Genomic DNA, 22,574 nt, shown 5'->3' with positions numbered 1-22,574 from the left:
ATCTTCCAAAAAGCTTTATATGTTCTTCCGCAATAAGCAGAATCGCTACTTGTTTCAGTAAACTCAACTCATGCTAACAGATCCCCGAGACTACTCATACACACCGCGGTCCTCGTAGTATCTCCCCGTTAAGTTCACACGCATTTTGCAATCCAAAGGAAACGAGGAGTTTGTGAGATGACGACAATGTCCACTACTGTGCTCAGCAGTAGGTGGTCCAGCTTACCAAAATTTTCCAAGGTACTTGTATTATGAAAGTTAACGTATATTTTATTATGCCATTTTATGTCATTTTTTAACTTTGTGGAAGGTGATATGTTGAACTGAGTGTAAGCTGAGTTTTTCAGACAAATAAAGTAGCTAAAGAGTGAATGTTATTTTATCATTAAAGGGTTTTTACTCAATGATTTGTGCCAATAGATGTCCTTTATCTTAATGACAAGTATTACATTGTTTTCAAATTTTTATTTATAGCTATTGATGTAAAAACCACACACACATATTATTTGCCAAAGTTCAATAAAGGAGGAAAACAACGCTTTTGCTTCCTTGTGCGACGACCCGTTCCTGTTCTTTGCAGGTGCCTTCTCAGCGAGCAGCCCCTCACCACAGCCCCGTGCTGCTCCCCACCAGGCCAGCAGCAGCCCAGGGGTGCAGCAGGGTGAAACAGAGCCGGGCAGTCAGATAACACAGGGCCACATCCCAAAAATGTGACATTGCACATAGGATCAGGACAAGTACGAGCAAAAAGCATTTTGGGGAAAAAAAAAAGGCAGATTCATCTGTGAAGGCAGCTCATGTAGCTAATGCTGGATATGGATTATAGAATAGGGGAAAAACAGGGCATGAGGAAAAGCAACTTAATTAGCCCGCAGATGATTTCTCAAGTGGATGGTTTTGCAAACCTCCTCTCCCAGACCTCATCTTGCAAAGATTTTCCAGTGCATTAACCTTTACTCCTGTTCATCATGTGTGGCACAATGCAGCCACATTGACTCCAGTGCCACCACCTGAGGTCTTCACGGGACAGGGAACTCAGGCTTAGTGGCAGTGCTCGGGGGGGAAGCAGCAGGAACTTGCCCACGGTCTTTGCTGTGCTGTTGCTCTGATGCCGGGCCCGGGTGCTCCTCCGTTCCCTCCAGGCACTTTGATTCTCCGCGTTGGTTTGGGGAAAGGATCTGACCTGGGGGCTTTACAGATAGGAAAAGCATCGTCAACTGCATTTGTAAGCACAGCTTGGTTATTGGTGCACAAAATCATCTCTCAGCTTGGTCATGAGGCCACGCTCGGAAAGGTTTAGCACCTGCGAGGAGCCACGTGTCCTTCAGAGAAAGCACCTGGCATCACCCCCATGAGGGACTGGCTGCTGCCCAGGGCAAACCAGCTACAGGAGGAAAGAACAAAAACAGGTCACCAAACTCATCTTTTTTGTCCTTCCCCTTTTCCTATGGCCTCTGGTTTTCCCATGAAAAATAATATCAATAAAAAAAGCCTCAGTCAGGGGTACGTTGCTGTGTACATTATAGCAGTCATGATGTTTGCTCAAGAACAAGTCATTTATATTTAGGTAAATAACGGGATTACATGATGCAGCACATCTTAAACTACCATCAAACGAGGTAAGTTATCCCCCATGGGGTTTCAGGCAGCCCAAACCAGGACACAGGGGAGCCCCGCATCCCATCCCCATGCAAGCACCGCGACCCGCACACGGGCAGCCTGGTGGCATCACGGCAGCCCGTGTCGGTAAAGGGGCACCCTGGGTTTTATTATCTCACATCTAACCTTAGCACTGATTTTTAACCTTGTGGTTAATGGAATCACAGAAGAATTCATTTTCATGCTCATTCTCTTTATATCCCTCTCCTGATGCTGTGAGCCAGTCTGCCATTAATTAAATTTATGCTGCTTCATTTAACTTCACTGAGTGGCTACTGGTGCAAGGAGAAGCAGACCTGCATCTTCAGCAGTTTATTTCAAAGAGCTCCGATCGGTGCTTTTGAAGTCTCCTCTCCACCTTCACCTCCCAGCTCCGGGGAGCCCGAGCACCCCGGGGAAGGGGAGGCACCAAGCTGGGCTGGCGGCCGCAGCATCTCGTAGCACAGCGCTCCCTCGGGGCCAGCAGCCTTCCTGTGCCCTGTCCCATGCCACATTTCCATCACATGTAACCACCAATTGGTTGTCCATACACACAGAAAATCCAAGTCACAACTAACCAAGTATCAAATGTCCATTTTCCTCAGCCCCAGCGTCTGCCCTGCTGTACGTGACCCCCCTGCAGCCCTCCCCGCTGGGCCATTCGGAGCAGCAGTGACCCAAGCCGATCCCAGCAGCAGGTTATTTCTCCCAGTGCGGCCCCAAAACCCTCACCCACACCACAGGCACAGCGAGGCACAACCCTGGCCTGTGCTTGCAAAAAGCTGTGGTGTTGGCTGCAGCTGCTGCTCTGCCTGAACGAAGGGGGGATGTTGCTTTGTAGTTGCTGACACACGGCACTTTAAGCCTCCTGCCAAATACCCACCTCTTTGGTAATTCATCTGCGTGTTGGGAAGATGTTTTCGTATTTTCTGTGTCATCAACATGGCACTGTTACTTTTCCACTCCAGTGTTTGCTCTACAGTGCTGGATTCTTTATATCTGTGTTTCTATCATTAAGCTGTAGCACTACAAATCCTGCCATTAATGTCCAGTAAAGGGCTTTAATTCACCTGCAGTGGATCACAGCTGGTCTGCCCTCTACACCCAAGCAAATGTGCCCAGTGCTTCCTCCGAAGGCACACCACTCACTCTTACCCAAAGCTGCTGATGAACAAGGATGCTTTGGCACCTCCAGGTTTGATGACTGACCACTGAGCGAGGTCGGTATTTCTCTGGGTGGGTTTGTTCGCACACCCACACCACGCTCAGACAGGGTACAGTTTGGGCAGCCCGGCTGTCCCGAGCTGCGTGGTGCAGGCGTGCCCCAGGGGCAGGCGGCAGCGGGGTGCGAGGGGTGCCCCAGGTGCCAGCACCCCGGGGAGCAGCGGGGCGAGGGCGAGAACACTTTGCCAGCAAAAGGAGATAAAACAGAAGTGATTACGGCGAAACTAATGCAGTCCGCAGTAGGTCATTTCCATTTCACTTGCGGGACCGCTCCCCCGGGAATGCATTTTCCAGGCACTTAGCAGGGGCCACATCTGGAATACGGAAGCGGGACCATTTCATTAAGCTGACAAAAAGCTGAAAGATGACCCGAGCGCACGGCAGCTGCAGTGCTGTGTCTCTGCGGCACGTCGCTTGCCTCCAGCTGGGGGGCTCGCTGCAAATCAGCTGCAGAAACCCCCCGGGGAAGGGATGCCCTCGGCACTGCCCGGGGGCCGTGGGCTGTGCCCATGCACCCTGCAGCAAGCGCTGGGAGCCACCAAGGCAGGGCGGCCCAGGCAGCAGCACTACAGAGCTGCCAGGGTGCTGAGCACCACCTGCATGGGACCAGGACCCCTGCCCCATTTCGGGGCACAGCAAGGGCAGAGAAGCAGCCAGTATCAGCTGCACTGCTTCCTGCCCTCGCCTGCATCACAGCACGGCACCACTGCCCGGGGAATGGTGCAGCAGCCCAAACCCTGCTGGGATGTGACCACCGAGAGCCAGTTAGTGGCGGTGTGCTGGGCATGCACCTGCGGGTATTTCAGAGCCACAGTGAAGGAGGGCGGAGGAATTGGCCAGGCTGGAGTGGTTTTTGCAGAAATCCACACCTCCCAGTGACTGGGAAGTTTAACCGAAGAGCCTTACAGAAACTTGTGGCCCTGTGCTCCAAGCCCTGCTCAGGCTGGGGCAGCTGCAGAGCTGCCCAGGGCCACAAGCAGCCAGGTTTGGACACCCACCAAGGACAGTGATTAAGCAGAACGAAGGGCCAGGAGCAAAACCACTCGTGATGGGCAGTGTGGAGGGCAGCAGCGGGACTGTTGGTGCCCAGGTGGAAACGGGCAGCGGGAGGGCACGCACACACGTGGAGAAGAGGGAAAGGAGAAGGGCCCTGCCTGCCACCAGACGTGCCCACTGGAAAAAGCCTTCCAGGCTCTGCACAGATAAAACCTCCGTGAGTGACTCAAGGGTCCATCTCCGAGCAGCGTAATGGCAGGAAGCCATAATATATTAAAACAGTAGATTAAAACAAACAAGGGCATTTTGGATCAGATTACACATCACTTTCCTCACGTCTGACAACAGAAGAAATCAAAGGCAGTAAAAGACAATCGTAGACCATAATGGTCTAATAACTCTGCGATAAAAGTACTTGTGGGAGTATGCTGCCACCAGCTCAGCACCGTCCTCGGATGCAGAGCGAGCCCTGAAATCCGCAGCGTGTACTCAAGAGCATTACAGCTTAAGTGCTCGTTTAAGACTTCCTTGAAAATGCAACATGCTCACTTGAGAAACGTAATTAGGCCTCAATTGCGGGTGATGTTCACACGTTATGGATCATCCTTAAAAGTGACAGGAAGAGGATGGCCGAGGGCTCTGGTTCTGCATTACGGCTCCCTCCCTGCCTTCCCAGGGGAAAACAACGCCTGGGCTCAGCCTGCACCAGCTCCTGCTGCTGGTGACCCCCCCATTGGTGGCCCCCCAATTGGTGACCCCCCGCCGGGTGGTGTGAAGGGCCCAGGCAGCCCCACACGGATCACTGCGAGGTTTGCTTGCCATCCCGGACAATTTCACAGACACCCAGACATTTTCCCAAGCTTTGAAGTGCCAGCTGCTATGGAAGTACTTCTTCCATCCTCTAGCACCCTGCTCACAAGAGCCAACGTAAACCCCAAACAGTGTCCAGACCCTGAAGTCCCCGCAGGGCAGCTTGCTGTCTGCTCGAGCAGCCTTCTCCTGGGGTCAGACAACCACAGCAGCTCCCCTGTGTATTACAACCCCCCATGTGCAGCTCCCCTGTGCGTTACCACCCCCACGCCCTGGCAGCACACTCCACGCCGCCAGCACAGCACCTGCCGGGCGAGAGGCAGTGGATTAGTGCTGCCTCCATCCATCACCGAGGATCACCTCGCCCTAAGCAGGCTCGAGTCGATTCCCTTCGATTTCCAGCAGTCCCCGGGCAGACCTCAGTTCCTCAGGCGAGCTTTCAGCTCCACCAGCCCCCAGACAGGGCGGTGGCGATGCCAGGGGCTCTGAGAAAGAGCGAGCCTGACGCAGGCCATGTGCACAGCACTTCCCTCAGCACTGCAGCGTGCATTTCCTTGTTCCTGAAGCAAGAGGAATAAAATATAAATCAGCACAGGGCAGCCCTCAGTGCCTCGTGGCCAGGTACCAGCAGGGCATCAGGAGGGAGCAGCGGCTGTGCCCTGCGGGTGCTGAGCGAGCCCCAGCACCCCGCTCCGCTCCAGGACAGTGCTCAGAGCAAAGTGTCCTCGGCACTCGTAGAGGGAACAGCTCAGGTGGGAAATTGCAGTCACTGAAATACCAGAGGGAAGAAGGGAAACGCAGCCACTGCTCTTCCCTTGTTCCCATCTCCTTCCAGCCGTTCCTCTCTCTCCCTCCCATCAAATCTAGTAATGAGAGCTCACTAATGGATCAGCTTAAGTATACAGCAACTCTCATCACTGTTCTAAAAAATAATCAATCAAGCACTTAATTTTTAACATAAGAAATAAGCTGCCTGGAGACTGTTAATACATAACTAAATAAATTAACAACTGCAGGTGGGATTCAAAACTAACACAAGGCATTCTCCATCGTCTTGAGCCTGCTGTACAGAAAGCATGCAAAAGCCATGCTCTAACAAGAAGCAGAGTGATGTTAAATTAAATTGCTCACCCTCTCCAACCTTGTTGTTCCCCATGTCGCTGGATCAAGCGATGGATCCCGCTGAACGCTGCCCCACGCCTGCTGGTGGGTGCTTGCCTTGGTGCAGAAACAAGGAAAGGGACAGAGGACACCAAGCACGCCATAAAGGGCTGCACTCAAGACACACGACTCAGTTCCTTGTTCCAAAAAACTTTAATTGAAATTCCAACTCCGTGGTAAACGGTACACAGCAAGATTATACAAATTGTTAATTACATTAAATGGAAGTCCTTGTTCAATCTGAAATACACGTGTAGGACTAAGAGCAAGTATTTGTACACATCTGGTATTAAAAAATAAATGTGATTTCTCTCTCCTTTACAGCTTACATTTCATGTTGATTTCCAGCTCTCCTGTTGTGACAGAAAGGGAACATAAAGCGAGCTTCTAAATATTCCTAGGAAAATCTTGGCCCCACTGACCTCAACTGCAACATCTGCTTCTCCATGGCAAGTGGGAGCGTAGCCTGCTGACATCATTCACACGCCTTTTAATATTACAGCACCGCTTTTGGAAGCTATCACATTTTCTAAAATGCACCCAGTACCGAGGGAGATTTTATTAAACTCCGAAAGAGAAAAACTTCAACTAAAAAAGGGGGGAAAAAAAAAAGCCAAACTGCAGACTTCCATCAGGACAGTCTCACCATGAGCAAATTCCTCACAGCACTCCATTCGCAAGCACCTTTCCCTCCCCACCTTTTTCCTGAGGATAACCAGGCTCAGGCCAGAGCTCGGCAGCACCAGGTTGGCTTCTCGCTCCCCAGCTGTGTGCCAGCCCGCACCGTCAGCTGGGAGCTGCAGTACTGCGAAAGGAGAATAATTGATAATGGAAAAAATCAGACTAGATTTCTGTCAGAAGACTGCAGTCTCCCAGAGGCTGACACTTCCACGCACTCAGATAATTCAGAGCAAAGTGCTCAGGATCTGACAGGACCGGGTCCTGAGTCAATAGCACCAAATGTTCAAAGCCTGCCAGAGGGGAAAACCGAATGCATAACTGGGGGATTAAGCCCACAGTCTCCCAGCCGTAGCAGCTACAGAGCACCGCAGGGTGCTACCAGGAAGGCACAGCTGGATGGGATTCGCCTCTCCTCACACCAGGCATGCAGGGCAGCAGCAGGACAGAACTCACCCAGCCTGCTGCAGGCATCCACTTGGAGGGGAGATGAATCACTTCTTAGAAGCGCTTATGAAAAAACATCTTTTGACCACAAACAGTACCTAGGAGACCAGCTCAGATGTTGACATCAGGATTGGAAGCATCTCAGTAAGGTCAGGAGAATTCCACTGCCAGTTAACGTAGTGGGAAATGCTCCCAGACATCAAACCCAGCATCAGAAGATCCCAACGGCAGCAGAATTCCCACTGTTACCAGTCTCTCTGGTTTCTTTTTTAAAATTCAATTTTTAAATGCCAGGGGAAGAAACTGATTCCTATTAAAAATAATAGTGGAGCTGCTACTTAACTTGCTCAGATAGCTTTTCAACAGGCTTTTGATGCTGCTCTAAGACAAAATAATGTGCATTAAATAACAGGAGAGTGATATCACAATAAACTATTCAGCAAAATGAAAAACCCCACCAATTCTATGAGATGAGAGACATCTGCTAAAAGCTAGAAAATTAAGTGATTTCTGCATTATGGCCTAATAGCAACAATTGCTAAAGATGCTTAGTAATTATCTCACTTGTGGTTAGCATACTAAAAAGTGCATTTTAAATACCTTTTATTACTGGGGACAAACATAATGCCTCATAATTAGTGCCAGCTAATATTTTCAGTACTCTCTCCAGTATGGAAATAAAAAGCTGATCTGTATTTATAGCATTGCAATGATCACATAAAATCAACCTTCGGTTTTCAGCTGCAGACACTGAAATGTGCTGGTGGCAACCTGGCTCTGGAGGTCACAAGCACCTTCAGCTGGTAAGAAAGAGGCATGAGTGGGAAGATTTTACAAAACAGACTGTTTGCCACTCACCCACAAGCATCAAGCAGAGAAGTGGGAATGGAGAAAAGTTCATCCAACAGGAGACCTAAGGGATTCGTTCCCCACACGTACTGCTGACATTGTCAGTCCTCTGACATTGATTTGAAGCCTCTCCATAAAAATGTCACCCCTTTATACATGATACCCCTACCTACTCCGCCTGAGAGAGGGCAGGAATCAGCTTTGCATTCCCTTTTCCTGCTGCGGCAGCGAGCAGAGACCACGAGCTGAGCAAGAAAGGCAGAAGGGAGACACGTAACAAACTCCCTGCAGCACTGATGTGGGAATTCAGGTACTCTCCACGCCAAGACAGACTGAGCTGAAAGACTTGAAGGCAACCAAAGGTCCTGGAGAGAGACAACTTTGACTAGGTAGTGTCTTGTGGTCATGCTACTGGTCCTACTCAACACTCTAAAGCCCGGTCTCTACTCATGTCCACAAAAGGGGAAAAATTCCCCTATATTCTCCCACTCTTTGAAAACCGTACACCTCTGCTAGTCGGGGAGCACTACAAACACAGCAAGGTTCTGGAAGTCAAAGCCCAAGGCAGGGAGCACACAGTGGCACGTCCTTGGCATCGGCAGAGCTGCCCCTGCGTCTCCCTGCCCGGAGAAGAGGCACAGGTACAAAGGGTGGAGGAAGACTTGTTTCTGCTACAGCAACAAGGGGGCAGCAGTAACACAGGCAGTTCTGGCACTGAAGGAGTTTAATTCTGTCTCACCACAGTCACATTTGGAAGCTGCTGGATGGCAGTGGAGACTTTTCAAACGACCCTCAAGACTTATTGGGGGGCCGTGGGCCCTACCGAGGCAGGAGACCGGGATTTACATCGCTCCCTGGCAGTACCTGGCCCACTGGCTGACCAGCACGGCATCCATTCATTTTTAATACCCCACCTTTAATTCCTTTAGCATAAAATAGAACAAGATCAATCTGTTACACCAACAGAGGCCTATTTTCTTTTTAATCAAGCCCACCATTGAAAGACCAGAAGTTCAAACTCTTCGTGCCTCAGTTACACACGCGAGTAAACCTGTCTGAGCAGCAGGGCACCTGCTTCTCAAACCTCATGATTAGCTGAATCATCACTGTACAGAAAACAACCTGCATTGCCAAAGGGCTGGCGTTTCAGTGCTAGTTAAATGAAGTAAACATTGACATCCACCAAGGCGACAGCTAGACTAATACTCATATGGCTCAGTCCCTGCAAACACTCACAGCTTTGCGGCTCCTCCAGCCCACCAGGGAGGCCCCTGTGGGGAGGACCAGTGACTGAGGTGCTGCAGTGCTTCTACCCTAAGCTACCTCAGGTGCCGAGATCGGGCATGCTGTGTGGTGACAGCCTCCGAAAGGAGTCCCCTCCCATCCCGAGACCAGCCTGGATGCCAGTCCTGGTGCTGACAGCGAAGGGATGCTGCCCTCGGAAGGCTCCTCGCGCTGCACACAGCTACCACCACTAAGGGGGACTCAGCACCCGAACTCCTGCCGAAACAAGCAAGAAGTGTAGATGGGTTACGAGTTCATTAACTCCAGGCTCACGACTGGTGCCAGAAATGTAACAGACAAAACGTGGCTTCTGACAAAGGTACGTGTAAGCACACAGCCGTCAGCACGAGGGGCCTGCTCGCCTCTCTGCGCTCAGGCATCTGCAACGTGAATTACTCCTGATTCATCATCTCACTTTTAAATAACAACATCAATTAGGCTAGATCAATTGTACCTATGTAAGTCCATAGATACCCACAAATACCACAGCACTGTGACACAGTAGAAAGCACAGAGCAGATCTATAAACCTTCTAGAGAAGGAGCCTGACTAAATTTCCTTAACCAAACAGAGAAAGCCCTTTTTAATAGTAATAATAATAAAGTCACTTTGCTGAAAACGAACCAGTATGTTTCAACTCACGCTGCTGATGGTTGCTAGATTTGAAACATACATAGTTTGTGTCAAGTGCACACGTTCTTCAGCATTGTCCAAACAGAATTTTGTCTTTCACTGTATGCTTTTCAAGTGCAGGGGCTTTCCTGCAGATGATGAAAGTGTTTTAATCTAGAAAATGTAAACAAGTCTTGTGAGTTCTACTAACCCAGCTAAGCTTTCACAGGAAGTTTCTGGCAGGAAGAAACAAAACAAAACCTTATCTTTATGTTCTAAAAAAATATACAATTATTTAAAAAGCATTAGAAGTCACTTGATCTTCAAGCCCATCCGAAGAGATCGCTCTCAGAAGAGACAACTGGTGATGATGCTGGTTATGCTATGCCTTGCATAAACAAAACTAAGTAATTGTGTGCTTGCACTGGAAAACTGAAATTAATGCACTCATGAAAAAAAATGCATACAAAGAAATCCCTCTGCAGGAAACAAGCCAATTGGTATAAAAGCTTGTTAGGCTTTTCCGTGCAGACTCATATTAAGTCCAAACAGAATCAGATGAGATGAGATCTTTTCACATCTCAGAACAAACGCCCTTGTTTCCCTACTTTCTACAAACACTTCTCAAACAAAGAAAACATAAGTAAAAATTAAACCAAAAAAGTCAAATTCTCCAAGCTGCTATAGAGGTTAACACCACTGAGACTACCAGCCTGTAAGTACGTAACACAAGAGAGCTCCGTCAAGCAGATTTTCCTTTGCACCGCTTCACCAGGGCAATTTTCCTGCACAAGCCAGCCGTGCCATCCCGCACTGCCCATCACAGCTGCTGATTAGTGAAGAAAGCTTTTGTCTCCCTGCAGACAGGATTTACACAGAGCGGACAGCAGAGCGTTAACTGCTTCGAGCAGACTTCGTTCGACTGGATGTGTGAGCAGACCAAGTCTGCCAGAGCCTGAAAGACAGTTAATTAAAAAACAGAAGTGAGCAAACCTCCTTGCATAAAATCAGAAAACACTTCAACGTGTCACACAGACTAGTGAGATCGCCAAACTTTGTAGCCATCAGAGCTCACTCTACTTTTAAGCACTATCCCCCATTGATTCAGTGGAAAATCCTGTTTCAGAACTGCACTCACACAGTATCTTAAAATAAGTATTCCATTAAACAATAACTATTAATGAATAAAAATTTGCTTTTCTTTGTCAAAGCAAACTTTAGAACTTTTTAAAAAAAACAAACATGGTCAACAAAAACTCTTTGTGGTATACGGATTAAGTACGTATTTCTATTTTTCCTCTTACATGAAAAATACTTTAAAACTACAAAAAGACATCCACAATCTAATAGGAAACACACAACTGCAAACTTTTATTACTAATTTACTTATTACTTATAAAAGTAATTACTAATTACTTTTATTACTAATGCAGCAAAAATACCTTAGAGAACAGTGGATTTCCATTCAGCGATTCTGCTCTTCTGATGTTTTCAACTCCACACTGGACCAAAAACAAGGAGAAAAGTTAAGTCTACTACATCTACTTACATGTTGCTAAAAACTCCCCTGAGTTAAGATTCATTTTCAATTTACAAAAAAAAAAAAAAAAGCCCCAAGTTATATTGCAAAGAGCACCCATAAAGCAAAATTTTGAGAGAAAAAATAATTTGAGAGCACCACTACCCAAACAGCTATGAAAACAATACACTACTTACTTCATTTGCTAAAACCTGGGCATACTCAATATCCAGTTCATAAAGCGTTTCAATGTGGTCGCTTGTAAATGCTATTGGGACCAACAACATGTTCTTCTTTCCTCTTTGACACAGGCCTTTAATGGTCTCATCTGTCTGCGGACCAAGCCAAGGCATTGGCCCAACCTGTAAGAAAAGGAGGAAAAAACACTCAAAAAAATCATTCTTAGAAAAAACACCCATGTTTTCCTTAAGCAAGGCAACACAGACCAAGTTATATTTAAGAAGGAGACAGCTATCTCTATTTCTCTGCTTTTGACTCTTCCTTTCACTTTATCTGTTAGGTTTTTATGAAGACATACTGTCCCACTGTCCCTCCATTTAAATCCCCTAAAAAGAGAACCTGGGCTGGCCTTAAACGAGACTTGCATTAAAATAAAAGTTTCAATGAAGCTCTGCTATTTTTAGTTCAACAAAAGCCTGATCACTAACGAAGGGGGATTTACCTGCCTTTTGAAGATGGAAGTATTCAGGATGCAGAAAACCCACCTTAACCCTTATCTATCCATGAAGTACTTGGTGCCGATGTACCATAAGATGCAACTTTAAGAACAAAACAATGGCATGGTAGGTGTAATGCTAATGAAACATATGGTTAATTGTACTACGTAACTATGGTAAAAATTAAGTTCCTTGTTACTTGCAGTAGTAATAAGAAGCAAAAAATAATCCAAGTCTTCATCAAGACTAATGAAGCTTCTCTGGGTTATGTGTATGTCATTATAAAGACTGCCTATTTCACAGTGACAATTTCTGAAAAATTGCTCCAAGACCATCTAAAAGTAACACTTAAAAAAGCAATGAATGCTCTACTCTCCTTTCTGACAGAGAAAGAAAAATACCAAATTGGGTGCTATGAGACTGTAGGTTTTCTAACAGACGCATTAAGCATCTACTTGTCTGGGGTTATGGCACTGTGGGAGGACCACATGCTCCATCGCTTGAAGCTCTTGGCAGCAGCGGGTGGTGGTGTGGTTCTCCAGCACCTACCTTGGACTGCCAGACCAGCCGGTAGGGGTTGGAGTAGTTCAGCTTCTCCATGACTCTCTGAACAGTAGCTCCCACTTCTTGTGGATATGGATCACCACGGTTCACTACCTTCAAGACACAAACAGCAGACGTTTTCTTCCAGGGAACATCTGTGCGGGCACCCTGTCCTCACCTCACACAGCCTTTAGCCACTACCGAGCACTGGGGCATGGTGGGGACATGGCTGGTGGCACCAGGTGGCCGCAGGCACCACCGCCCCAGCCCACCCTACAGCCCCTGGCCAGGGGTGCCCCCAGGGCTCCTCCTGCCCTTCCAGCTGAAGTGCCTTCCTGCCCAGCCAAACCAACAGCAAAGCTGCTTTACCAGGGCATCTGCTGCTCCTCCCTCCAGTGACAAAGGAGGAATTCTTCAATCTTCTCATACAGATATGATTACATTTTGGTAACAGCACTGATTTTTTTTTAAATGACTGGATTTCACTGCAGTCACTGATAGAGGATTATGCCCTTTAGTGCAGCCCTGCAAAGACGCTACTTTCATTTCTCCAGGGAAAGGGTTATTAATACTTCCTAGAGGTGAGAAAATACCATTATCACCCGGGTTTGAGCTGGCAAGTTTGTGAGACCATAAAAGCAGCCATATGGAGCCTGACCACCGATCCACCTAACCCAGTGCCCTCCCTTCAGGGGTGGCCAGCGGTGCACATCCGAGCAAATGCAGCAAAGCCACCACAGCTCACGTGCCTTGACCTCAGCTCCATGTCAGCCACAACTCAGCAACTCATCTTTCTATTTGTGTGGTTTTACTCTGCAAGCGTGCAAGCTGCACACCCTCCAGTTCAGCTTAGCCAGCACGATTCTGGTCAGCAGTTATAGGAACAGCCCAACGTAACTCACAGACATGGGGAGCGAGTGAGCCGAGAAAAGGATGACAACATCTTTCCTTTTGTCAGGTGGAAACAGGTCCAGTTCCTTCTGTATGTGGTCGGTAAAGCACTGGTCAGAAAGAAAGAGCAGAGACTTGGATCAGGACTTGCTGGAAGGGAACCGCACACTGCGCAGGCAGAGCCACTCTTCCGCTCAGCACACCACAAAAATGGCAGAACCCAAGCCAAAAGAGAAGCTCTCTCCAGGGACAAACGTGCCATTTTCTCAGGAAAGGAAGGAGCAAGAAGGTTCCCTGTAACTGCTCCTGCACAGCCACTGCTGTGGCTACAGCTACCTCTTTGCTGCCTGTGAGCTCTGATCTGACAGAGGAGACGTGATCTGTGTGAGTTCACCACAGACCTACTCAGATCAGGAATTTGGGCTAACGACCTCTAGAGGTCCCTTCCAGCTCAAACTGCTTTAACAACAGGACTACACTCCTAGAACAAGGTGTACGTGGTGGTCACATTCACACATTATCATGCCAGAACATCTCTTGTGAAATAACCATCTTTCTGCAACTGCGTACACAGTAGACAAGACACATTTCATTACCATAACTAAGATGTACCCTTATGCTGAAATATTCCTTTTATTCTTCTCATTTTTTTTCTCCTTTTTATTATTTTTTTTAGTCAACAGGAAAAATGTGTAAACACAACCTAAATCAGCAAATTGGTTCATCTTCTTTTAGGATATTTCATAGCTAAAAAGCTCATAAGCTTTGTTGCAAGCTATGACTAGCAGTCAGTGAGCTTTACTTACTACTGCGACTTGTAGTAAGTAAACTGATTCCTCAGAACATTCCTCTTGCTCAATATTGTGCAGTGTTTTCACTGGTAGCAAACATTTCTTAAAAAGAAATGGAATAAACATCTGTATTTACTTAGTTCTTTTTTCTTTCGAAATCAGGTGCTAATGCAAACATACCAAGTTTCTCCTACATTAACCAACCTCAGAAAACCCCTGGGAGTGTCCATCAACGTGATAACACAGAAAAGACAATGAGATAGCTGTGAACGAGCCCTTCTGACTCTGGGGTGCTGAAGCACACCCACACTGTGCATGCAGAGGACTGCAACATTCCCCTTGCAGCTCTAAGAGTGCCTTAAGAAGAATATTTCGGGGTACCCTGTTGTCCCTGGAGGCCTCTGTATCAGACCTGCTCAGTTCACACACCTCGTTCTGACTGCCAACTTCAAAGGCTCTCCTACAAGCTTGTACCTGGATGAGCAGGGGATGTGTGGGCCACCGGTCAATTATACTCCACTTCATCTTTGGCTTCTCCCCCTTTTTATTGTAGTAGCGATAAATAGCATTTAAACTGCTTCCTGAAAGACAGGGAATTAACAACATCAGGTTATCCAAGGCATCAGCAACCTGTCGGATGAAAACAGTTTTGTAGCAAGGCGCTGTAATATGTTAAAACGGCATACAGTTCAAATGCAACTCAGAACTGAGAACATCAGAGGGGAACAACTGCCTCAAAGCTCACACAGCGTACAAGAATAACTCGCTCAACCATTCCTTAACTGCAGAACAGTTACTGCAGTTTCCATGGAGAAAGCTTACTCAGTGGTGTTCCTGGGGCTTCCGTTTATATTCTCTTGCAGTAATGACAGTAACAAAGCTATCCCTACCTAAAGAGTTTCTGGCTAGAACTCAGCACTGCAGTAAACACAGCAGAGCTGGAGCTGGCAAGGAAGCCGAGGGGACGGGCTGGGTGCAGGAGCTGCGGGCTCTCACCTGTGGTGGAGCAGCTGTACTGCGGGTACTGCGTGAAGGCGATGGCCCGTTCGATGCCGTCCTGCTCCATCTCCTCGATCGCCTCTTCCGTCAGAGGGTGCACGTACCGGAACCCGATGTAGTACTTGTGAGGCGCTGCCAGACAAAGAGAGGAGAAGAAGTTGCAGAAAACAGCACCGACCCGTGACTTTCAGCAACACCGTGTTGCTAACAGGTACGAGGCACAGAACCTGGCAGGTAATTTCACCAAACTGTCAAAATAAACCTGTTGACACTTCCCTGGCTACCTTTCAAAACCACCGGCATACAAACACATCTTTGTCTGGTACGTATTAGGCTGGTAACTCAGTTTCCTTTAGCAGAAACTGTAAGAGATTTACACGACCTGCAGAAAGCAGCAGCCTCCTCATTTCGGTTAGTTAGCAGAGGCACGGCTTCTAGGCTGCACGGAGCTCTGTGTTACTGGGGAGTTCTGATCTAAAGGATGCATTGGTAAAAGTGTGTCACTAAAAGATGCTGAATGAACACAGCTGTGCCCAAACAGATCACTGGTACACAAGAGCTGCGGTCTTCCTAACAGCACAGCTCACCGCACCGAAATCAGGAGTGGGATGCTTTAAATACCGCAACCTAATTAAACTGGCAAACCTTCAGGAAGACAAGGCTTTCTTCATGCTGCCACCCACTCTGCTAAAAGGAAACAAATTCTTTAAGCAGCTTGTTCGTTCCAGGAAATGTTATTTAACTAAACTTTCAAACACAATTGGGCTGTAATTGTGCGTGCCAGCACTGAGATGTTCTGCTCTGCAGTCGTCAGCTTGAGAGGGTCTGATTTTCAAACAGGAAAAGGCACCTCACAGATATCAGCTGCTTGCAAGGCAGTGCAAGAAAACCAGACAATTCTACCCCTTTTGTGTGCCAGGTGCCAGCAGAGAAGTCACCAAGCCACCATCCCTCACGCTGGTGAGCTGCTCTGCTTGCACAGAAACCCCCAGGGACAGGGGCTTGTTTGGGGCAGCAGATGGGGGTGCTGAGGAAGGGAGGCAGGTTCTTCCATTTCTGGTTTGTTTCTGTTTTGCACAGAGACCGTTGTGCCTGTAAGCACTTCAGTGCTTTTTGGAAGCAATACTTTTCTTTCCAAGGACAACATTTCAGGTTTTTCCATTTTCCACCTCTAACCTTCTGGGTGTCAGCTCTGAGGTTTGTGAGTGTGGTGGTTTATGTTTGCTTGTTTCTCCTTGAGTTTTTTGTTTTGTTCTAAGTGGAGGACAGAGGCTTCTAGGAGAACAAACCCAAAGTTTCTTTTCCCTGGTTTCCAGGTCACTAGCTCTGAAATACCATTTAACAGGTTTCTGAAGGAAGTAATGTCCTGTGCTTGTTCTGCACTCCACAGATTTATGCAGGACTCAGGAAAGCAGGTTTAGCCAGCCCCAGTTCTTTGCAGGAGGCAAAAAAAAAACCTCCCACCTGGGAGCAGTAGCAAGTAACGACCCACCCTCAGGAGCCTGGAGGCCAGTTACCTCTAACATTTTTAAACGGCATTGAAAACAAAAATCTGACTAACCAGAGCAAAGACAGGAGGAGTTTAACCTGGGAAAGGACATATCGGGAAAATTATGACCAACCTGGGAACTTCTTGCAATGCCCTCACAGCATTATGTTCTGTCCTGGACCACAGGCAGCAAGTACCAGGTTTTCGTGTGTGTACACGCGTTCAGTTTGCACGTACAGTCAGAATCAGGATTACTCTTTCAGGTACACAACAGCTCCTGCTATGAAGAGCTGCCAAACTAAGAAAACAACATGGTCCCTTCATCCTGAGGGCTTTCATTCTTCTGACAGCAAGGGAATCTTGGCTAAAATACAGCTTGTAAAAACACTCAGAACCTTTGTAACTAAAAACAGTGGAAAAAAGCAAAAGGCGCCTTCTTGGAATATAATTGCTGTGAGACATTAGCCTATTTGATGCTAGCACTAAACAAACAGAAATGTATTTTCCTGTCACCACATTTGCGTGACTTATTCTTACAGACCACTGAGCCCACCCAAGTGCATTCATTCAGAGAGGAAGAACTCTTGTTTATTTTCAGACAGCTGCCTGTGACAATAACGCTTCATTTTAGAATTATATTGTTCCCAGATGACATTGGTGAGGCTGTTTATTTACTGCTTGATCTTAGTCCCAATGTCAGGGAGTAACGTGTCGAACATATTCAACAAGTCTACGCGTCAGTCGATTGATGTATGCGAACAGGTGAGTTTTACAGGTGGACACTGTCCAACTCGAGTTCTCCATCAGCTGCAAATACACAAATAGCTGTAACCTCCAGGCCACCCGCAAACCCAGGTCCAGGCAACAACAGATGCAAAGTGTTTCTTCCTCACCTTGCATTTCACATGGCACAGGCACAGCCCACGAGTTACTCGTTAACCATGCTCAGGGCTCCTAACGTGCCACGCAAACACGGCACGCTGACCCAGTGCTCTCACAATAACTGCCCCGCTCAGGCTGCATGCACGCCTGCTTCAGGCTGCTCTGCAGAAACACAGAAGGTGGTACCACTGCAAGGCTGCCTGAAACGCTGAAGGAAATGGTTAGCACATTCGGTATTTAAAACTATCGCTAGGTTACAAAAAAAAGCCTTTAAAGAACCTCTGAGGGGTAAGGACTGCAGAGAGGCAGGCGTGACTGTACAAAAACTGCACCGAACAAAAGTACATGGGAGTGGTGTGCTGGGAAAAGCAGATAAACTCGGTAAGTTTTATCTCCAGAACCTGTTGCAAGCCTGACCCCCGAGGGGCTGCAGCTGCCACACACGCTGCTGCCTTTGGAGCCAGGGCAGGACGCAGGCTCCGCTGCAGGCTTTTACTGTACTTGGAGGGACTGCAGCTGGAATTAAGTTAGAGAATAGTGTCTGTGGGGAAAAACAGGTCAAATACCATCCAAATGAAGGCATCAGTGACGTGTTACATGCTGAATGAATAAGGGAATTCTGGAGCTAGACTTTCAAGAGCATTACTTTTCAGCTCCAGACATTTATCTTTTTTAAAAAAATTTAAAAATCTCCTGCCTCTAGCCCTTTCCTACCCAAATCTGAAGTAGAATCCACAAAGAATTACTAAACTGCCGAGAATCAAGTAACATATATGGTCTAACGTGGGGGGTGACTCCCTGACCCACCAGCATCAAACCTGCAAAGGTCGTGGAAGCCGCAGGGAGAAGGCAGCTTGCAGCACCACTCGTCAGAGAGCTGCTGAGCTGAAGAGAACAGCGAGCTCCCCTCTTCTGCTTCTCGTACTCCAGCAGCTTTTCCAGTACAAACGCTTAGTGCTCCCATTGGAGCGGCAGGATGAGAAGCATTATCTGCAGCTGACACATTGGGGAGGAACACAGTGGGCAACTCGGTGATCTCGTTAATTCCTTCTACTCTCAAAGCTGGCTTGCTGCTTCAGGAAAAAAGCGTAATGCCGAGAAGTGCCTTACTGGAACAAAGGTGGCCCCCAGACAGCTCGTTTCAGGCAGACCAACCATCGCATCACCGTTTCTCCTGGCTTGCCAAAGCAGTGATGATTCACTGGGTCTTTTTTCCTCTGTCCCACGAGACGACAGAGACAGAAGACCGCCACTACCCTCAAGCTGCTGCGCGGGTGTCAGCCTGATTGCTGGTGCTGCCACTCACATTTATTAATGCCATGCTTTTAATGGCACTGTTTTAATTTCACATAGCAAGAAACCAGCATAAGAGGTACTGCAAGCAAATGATCTATCACCTTCAGCAAGAGGCAGAGGAACAAAGACTTGAATTCATCATAGCTGCTAACAGAGCAACAACACAAGATAAAGTCAAATTCAGCTAACAACCCGTCTGAAAGCAGTTCAGCCAAACTGCTGCAGATTCCACCACGAATGCATGGGCTAAAAATGACTCTTGTATCTATTTGGTTGGGGGTTTTAGGAGAAAGCCACTGAACACAGACAAACCACAGCTGGCTAACTTTAGGTGAATGACCCCAATGGTCTGTGTTTGCACACCCAGCAGGTTGCAATTGCCCACTGTAGTGCATTAGCTTAAGGCTTTGCTAATTTGGGCACTCACAGAAGCACCTACACCATTTTGCCATAGCGCTGGTGCTCCCAGGCACAGTGGCACAGGAGAACCCACACCAGAGTCACACCTCCCTGCTGCAAGGGAGCAAGGTTCAGAGAGGCTCTGTGATCTGCAGAGAGGGGAGGGAGGCTTCGTTCACCTTTTAAGCTCTCTGATAGTCGAGGAAGAACTGGCAAAGGCAGTATCTACTCCTAGCCATGCCAAGCCATTAGGCCTTATCGCCTGCTCGTGTCCTCGGGCGGAGCTCACTGCTATCACTCGCCCAAGCCCTGCAGTGTTCAGCCACAAAACATATCTTTTCTTCCTCTTCAGGCCCGAAATGGGGCCTTACTGGTGTTAGATCTTTTATCCATTAGCAGCAGCTACAGATTCAGGCAACGTAACTCGGGAGAGAGCTCTGAAGCAACCAGTAATTTCGGGGGACCTTTCACAGGAACAAAAGGCAGACCTGCAGCTTTGGGGAGCAGTTTCAGAGTGCTGACACCCTCCTGTGCAGCCAACAACCCTTTCAGCTCACACTGGCACACCAGACGGGTACAAAAGGCATTACAGCATTAAATTCTGGCCTCAGAGCTGGATCGTGCCAGCCAGTCCCTGCACAGCATCCCGCCGAGCTGGCCCCGTGCAGGAGGCAGCAGGAGCAGGGAGCACAGCTCCATCGCAGCCCCAGCTGCTGGCTGCTGCTGGTGTGTGGAGCTGAGCGGCACCGTGCTGCCGTCAGCTACAAGCAGCGGTCACGAGAAGGTGGCCGTGCATCGTACAGCAGGAGATCCCACCCTCTGTGAAACTCAATAGATCAGCGTGCAGAACAGAAGCAACCAGGAAACCCTAGACTGACAGACTCCTTAACTCTGTGGGTGCATTCACACTTGTGCAGCCTAAAAGGATCATCGTTCTCACACACCTCTTCATAAAAGGTACAAAAATTTGAGCTACAGTCACATGAGGTTATACAGCCACTGCCAATGGCCACTAATCTCCATCTCCTTTACCCTAGCAAGAATGCCACTCCCATGGTGCCATTCCTGATGGCTGAAGTTACACAAGATGAAACGTGCCAAAAGTATCTCAGGGTGGCCATACAGACAGCTCAAACTAGTTACCTTGGGCACAGAGGTGGCAGCTGAACCGCAGCACATACTGGATCCAGCCTGAGAAGGTGGGTACGGACCTGGCTGATGGCTTGTGGTGCCACAGCATTACTGTGTGGTGAATGAGTACTGCCAAAAGTTGCTTTACAAGCTCGTGTTTTCAACACATCAGGCCGAAGAAGCTTCTAAGAACCGCGGTAAAGAAGTACCTGTGTGAGGAGACATGCTATCCAGCAGCTTCACCATGCCTTCTCCCTGCACTGCCGTCCACTTCTTGATCGGTGACCCACCTCCAATCCTGCTGTACTGCTCCTGGATCCTCGGCGTGCGGCGCTTAGCGATGAACGGTGCTAACTTACTAAAGCATTCAGAAGGCACACGTGTTAATATTGTAACCCAATCACCCCCACCCCCTTCCCCAAAAAAACTCTACTGGAGTGGGTTTTTTTCTGTGGCAACCTCCCCAGATGACAAGCAAACCAGCATGGTGTGGCTTGTTTAATGTTACGCTCTGTCACCCTCCCCAAACTTGCCAGGTGACAGTAAACCAGAATTTGCAGTTTGAAGAGATTGACCTTGGCACACTTATTTCCAGAAAATTACAATACCACATCTTGCACAATCTGGTCCCAAAGACTAAACAGTTCTAAGAAATGCTGATATATGCTAAACTAAAGCGTAATGCCTGAGCCTGCAGTTAAGACAAAAACATTGCACAATGACCGTAACACACAAGTTCCTGGTGCTTCTTACTTTTGTGCTGGCAGCGTCATTAGATCCCTGTCCAGGAAGAGACGAAGTAAGAAATCATGCACATCATCCAGCCTTTCCGGACCTCCCATGTTTAACATCAAGATTCCTGTTTTAGGTTTCCTATGGAAGAAAATGACATTTCAAACCCTAGCTACATACTGATTATTTTTTTTTAATTGCAATTTAATCGGCTTGTCCATCCACACTTTTCTTTCGCAGCATCCTATTTAAAGTTCATCCTGCTTATGAGAAAAAAACATGAACTACGAACAGGAACAGCCGGGCAGCGCAGGGGCACACGAGGCATGCCGGCCCCCAGGCCCACCCGTCAGGCGGGCCAGCTGCACGCTGTGTCACAGGGACGGGGCAGCAGCCGCCCGGCCAGGCCTGACCCCAAACTCACCGCGCTTCTGGCTGAACCTGGGGCTTCGTGCTCTTGGCCGCCACGGCCGCAGACGCCTGGCCTTGCCATCGCAGGGGGACCCGCAGGGAGCTGCTGCTTTTGACAACTGGAGGAGAGAGAACAAGGCATCGGAAACCTGGCACCAGGCAGGCACGAGCCCCGCACCCGCTGGGGAAACGCGCGGCACCACTGAGCCCTTTGGTGTCTTCTGCCTTAAACGCCAGGTCCTGGGATCAGAGAGCGCGAGCTTTTGGCTTTCTTTAAACCCAGCGCACACCCACTTGGGTAGCAGGCAGCAACCCAAAAACCAACAGATGTCTCCCTAAGTCAGGCTCCAGCTGTATGTTTGAACAACTGCTGGAAGCACGGCTACGGGGGCACCCGGGCTGGCTGAACACGAGCACTCCTGCAGCAGCCCTGCGGAGCACAGCGGGTCCGGCTCCGGGTCCCCAGCGACCCCCCAGGCACAGCTCCCCTCACCGGGACTGGGACCCGCTCCCTCACCAGGTCCCTCAGCGCCGCGCACCTCCCGCTGCCCCCGCACAGCCCCGCGGGGACCAGCACGGCCCCGGCACGGCCCCGGGACCCCCGCGGCCGATCCCCGCGCCCCGCGGTGGGTCCCAGCCCGTCCCGTCCCGCCCCGTCCCGTCCCGCACGGTCCCGCCGGGAGCCGCCGCCTGGGGCCCGGCGGGGGCGCGGCAGCCCGGGGCCGGCCCGGCGCCGCTGACGCCGTTACGCAAAGGCGGCCCCGGCGCGGCCGTTGTGTAACGCGGGGCCGCTGCCCTCCGCCGGCTCAGCCCAGCCCGGCTCGGTACGGCTCAACCCGGCTCGGCCCGGCCGCCCCCCCGGCCCCGCGCTCCCTCCCTCCGGCCTCCTAACGGGGCCGGGGCCGGGACCCGCCGCGCACTCACGGGGCCGCGCGGCCCGGCCGGCCGCAGCCATGTTGGCGGCCGCCTGCATTCCCTCAGACGGCGCCGCCGCTGCCGCCGCCGCCTCCTCCCGGCCGCTCCGCTCCGCTCGGCCCCGCTCGGCTCCCGGCCGCCCCGCCCCGCCCCGGCCGCCCGCGGGCACGGCGCACGCCCGCCGCAGCGGGGGGCCGGGC

The 22,574-nt window shown here is 49.3% G+C and overlaps 1 protein-coding gene across 2 annotated transcripts; it reads right to left on the bottom strand.

Annotated features, from left to right (window-relative positions):
* Positions 1 to 5,970: 5,970 nt before the first annotated feature.
* LOC309890469 (ferrochelatase, mitochondrial) lies at positions 5,971 to 22,534 on the bottom strand. 2 transcript variants are annotated; one of them, XM_082784326.1, is made up of 11 exons: positions 22,384 to 22,534; positions 21,473 to 21,578; positions 21,070 to 21,189; positions 20,526 to 20,674; positions 15,117 to 15,251; positions 14,595 to 14,701; positions 13,341 to 13,439; positions 12,445 to 12,552; positions 11,416 to 11,580; positions 11,142 to 11,201; positions 5,971 to 10,654 (listed from the first exon to the last, which is right to left on the bottom strand). In XM_082784326.1, exons 1-11 carry the CDS (start codon positions 22,430 to 22,432, stop codon positions 10,520 to 10,522), a joined length of 1,233 nt encoding a protein of 410 aa, XP_082640452.1. In that variant the 5' UTR covers positions 22,433 to 22,534; the 3' UTR covers positions 5,971 to 10,519. The 2 variants fall into 2 exon arrangements, with proteins under 2 accessions (XP_082640452.1, XP_082640453.1); XM_082784327.1 differs by lacking the exon at positions 22,384 to 22,534 and adding an exon at positions 21,977 to 22,215.
* Between the last annotated feature and the right edge of the window lie 40 nt (positions 22,535 to 22,574).

The sequence above is a fragment of the Aythya marila genome (assembly GCF_965140915.1).
Source record: "Aythya marila genome assembly, chromosome: Z".
NCBI lineage: Eukaryota > Metazoa > Chordata > Aves > Anseriformes > Anatidae > Aythya > Aythya marila.
Note: the sequence above shows the minus strand (reverse complement) of the source record. Positions and strands in the feature narration are given on the sequence as shown.

Coding starts and splice junctions, on each gene's coding strand:
- LOC309890469 (XM_082784326.1), bottom strand. CDS start 22,432: ATGCAGGCGGCCGCCAACATGGCTGCGGCCGGCCGGGCCGCGCGGCCC. Junction 15,252..20,525: donor TAGCATGTCTCCTCACACAG/GTACTTCTTTAC, acceptor TTTGTCTGGCAG/CGCCTCACAAGTACTACATC. Junction 12,553..13,340: donor CTCACTCGCTCCCCATGTCT/GTGAGTTACGTT, acceptor TGTGTCTTGAAG/GTAGTGAACCGTGGTGATCC.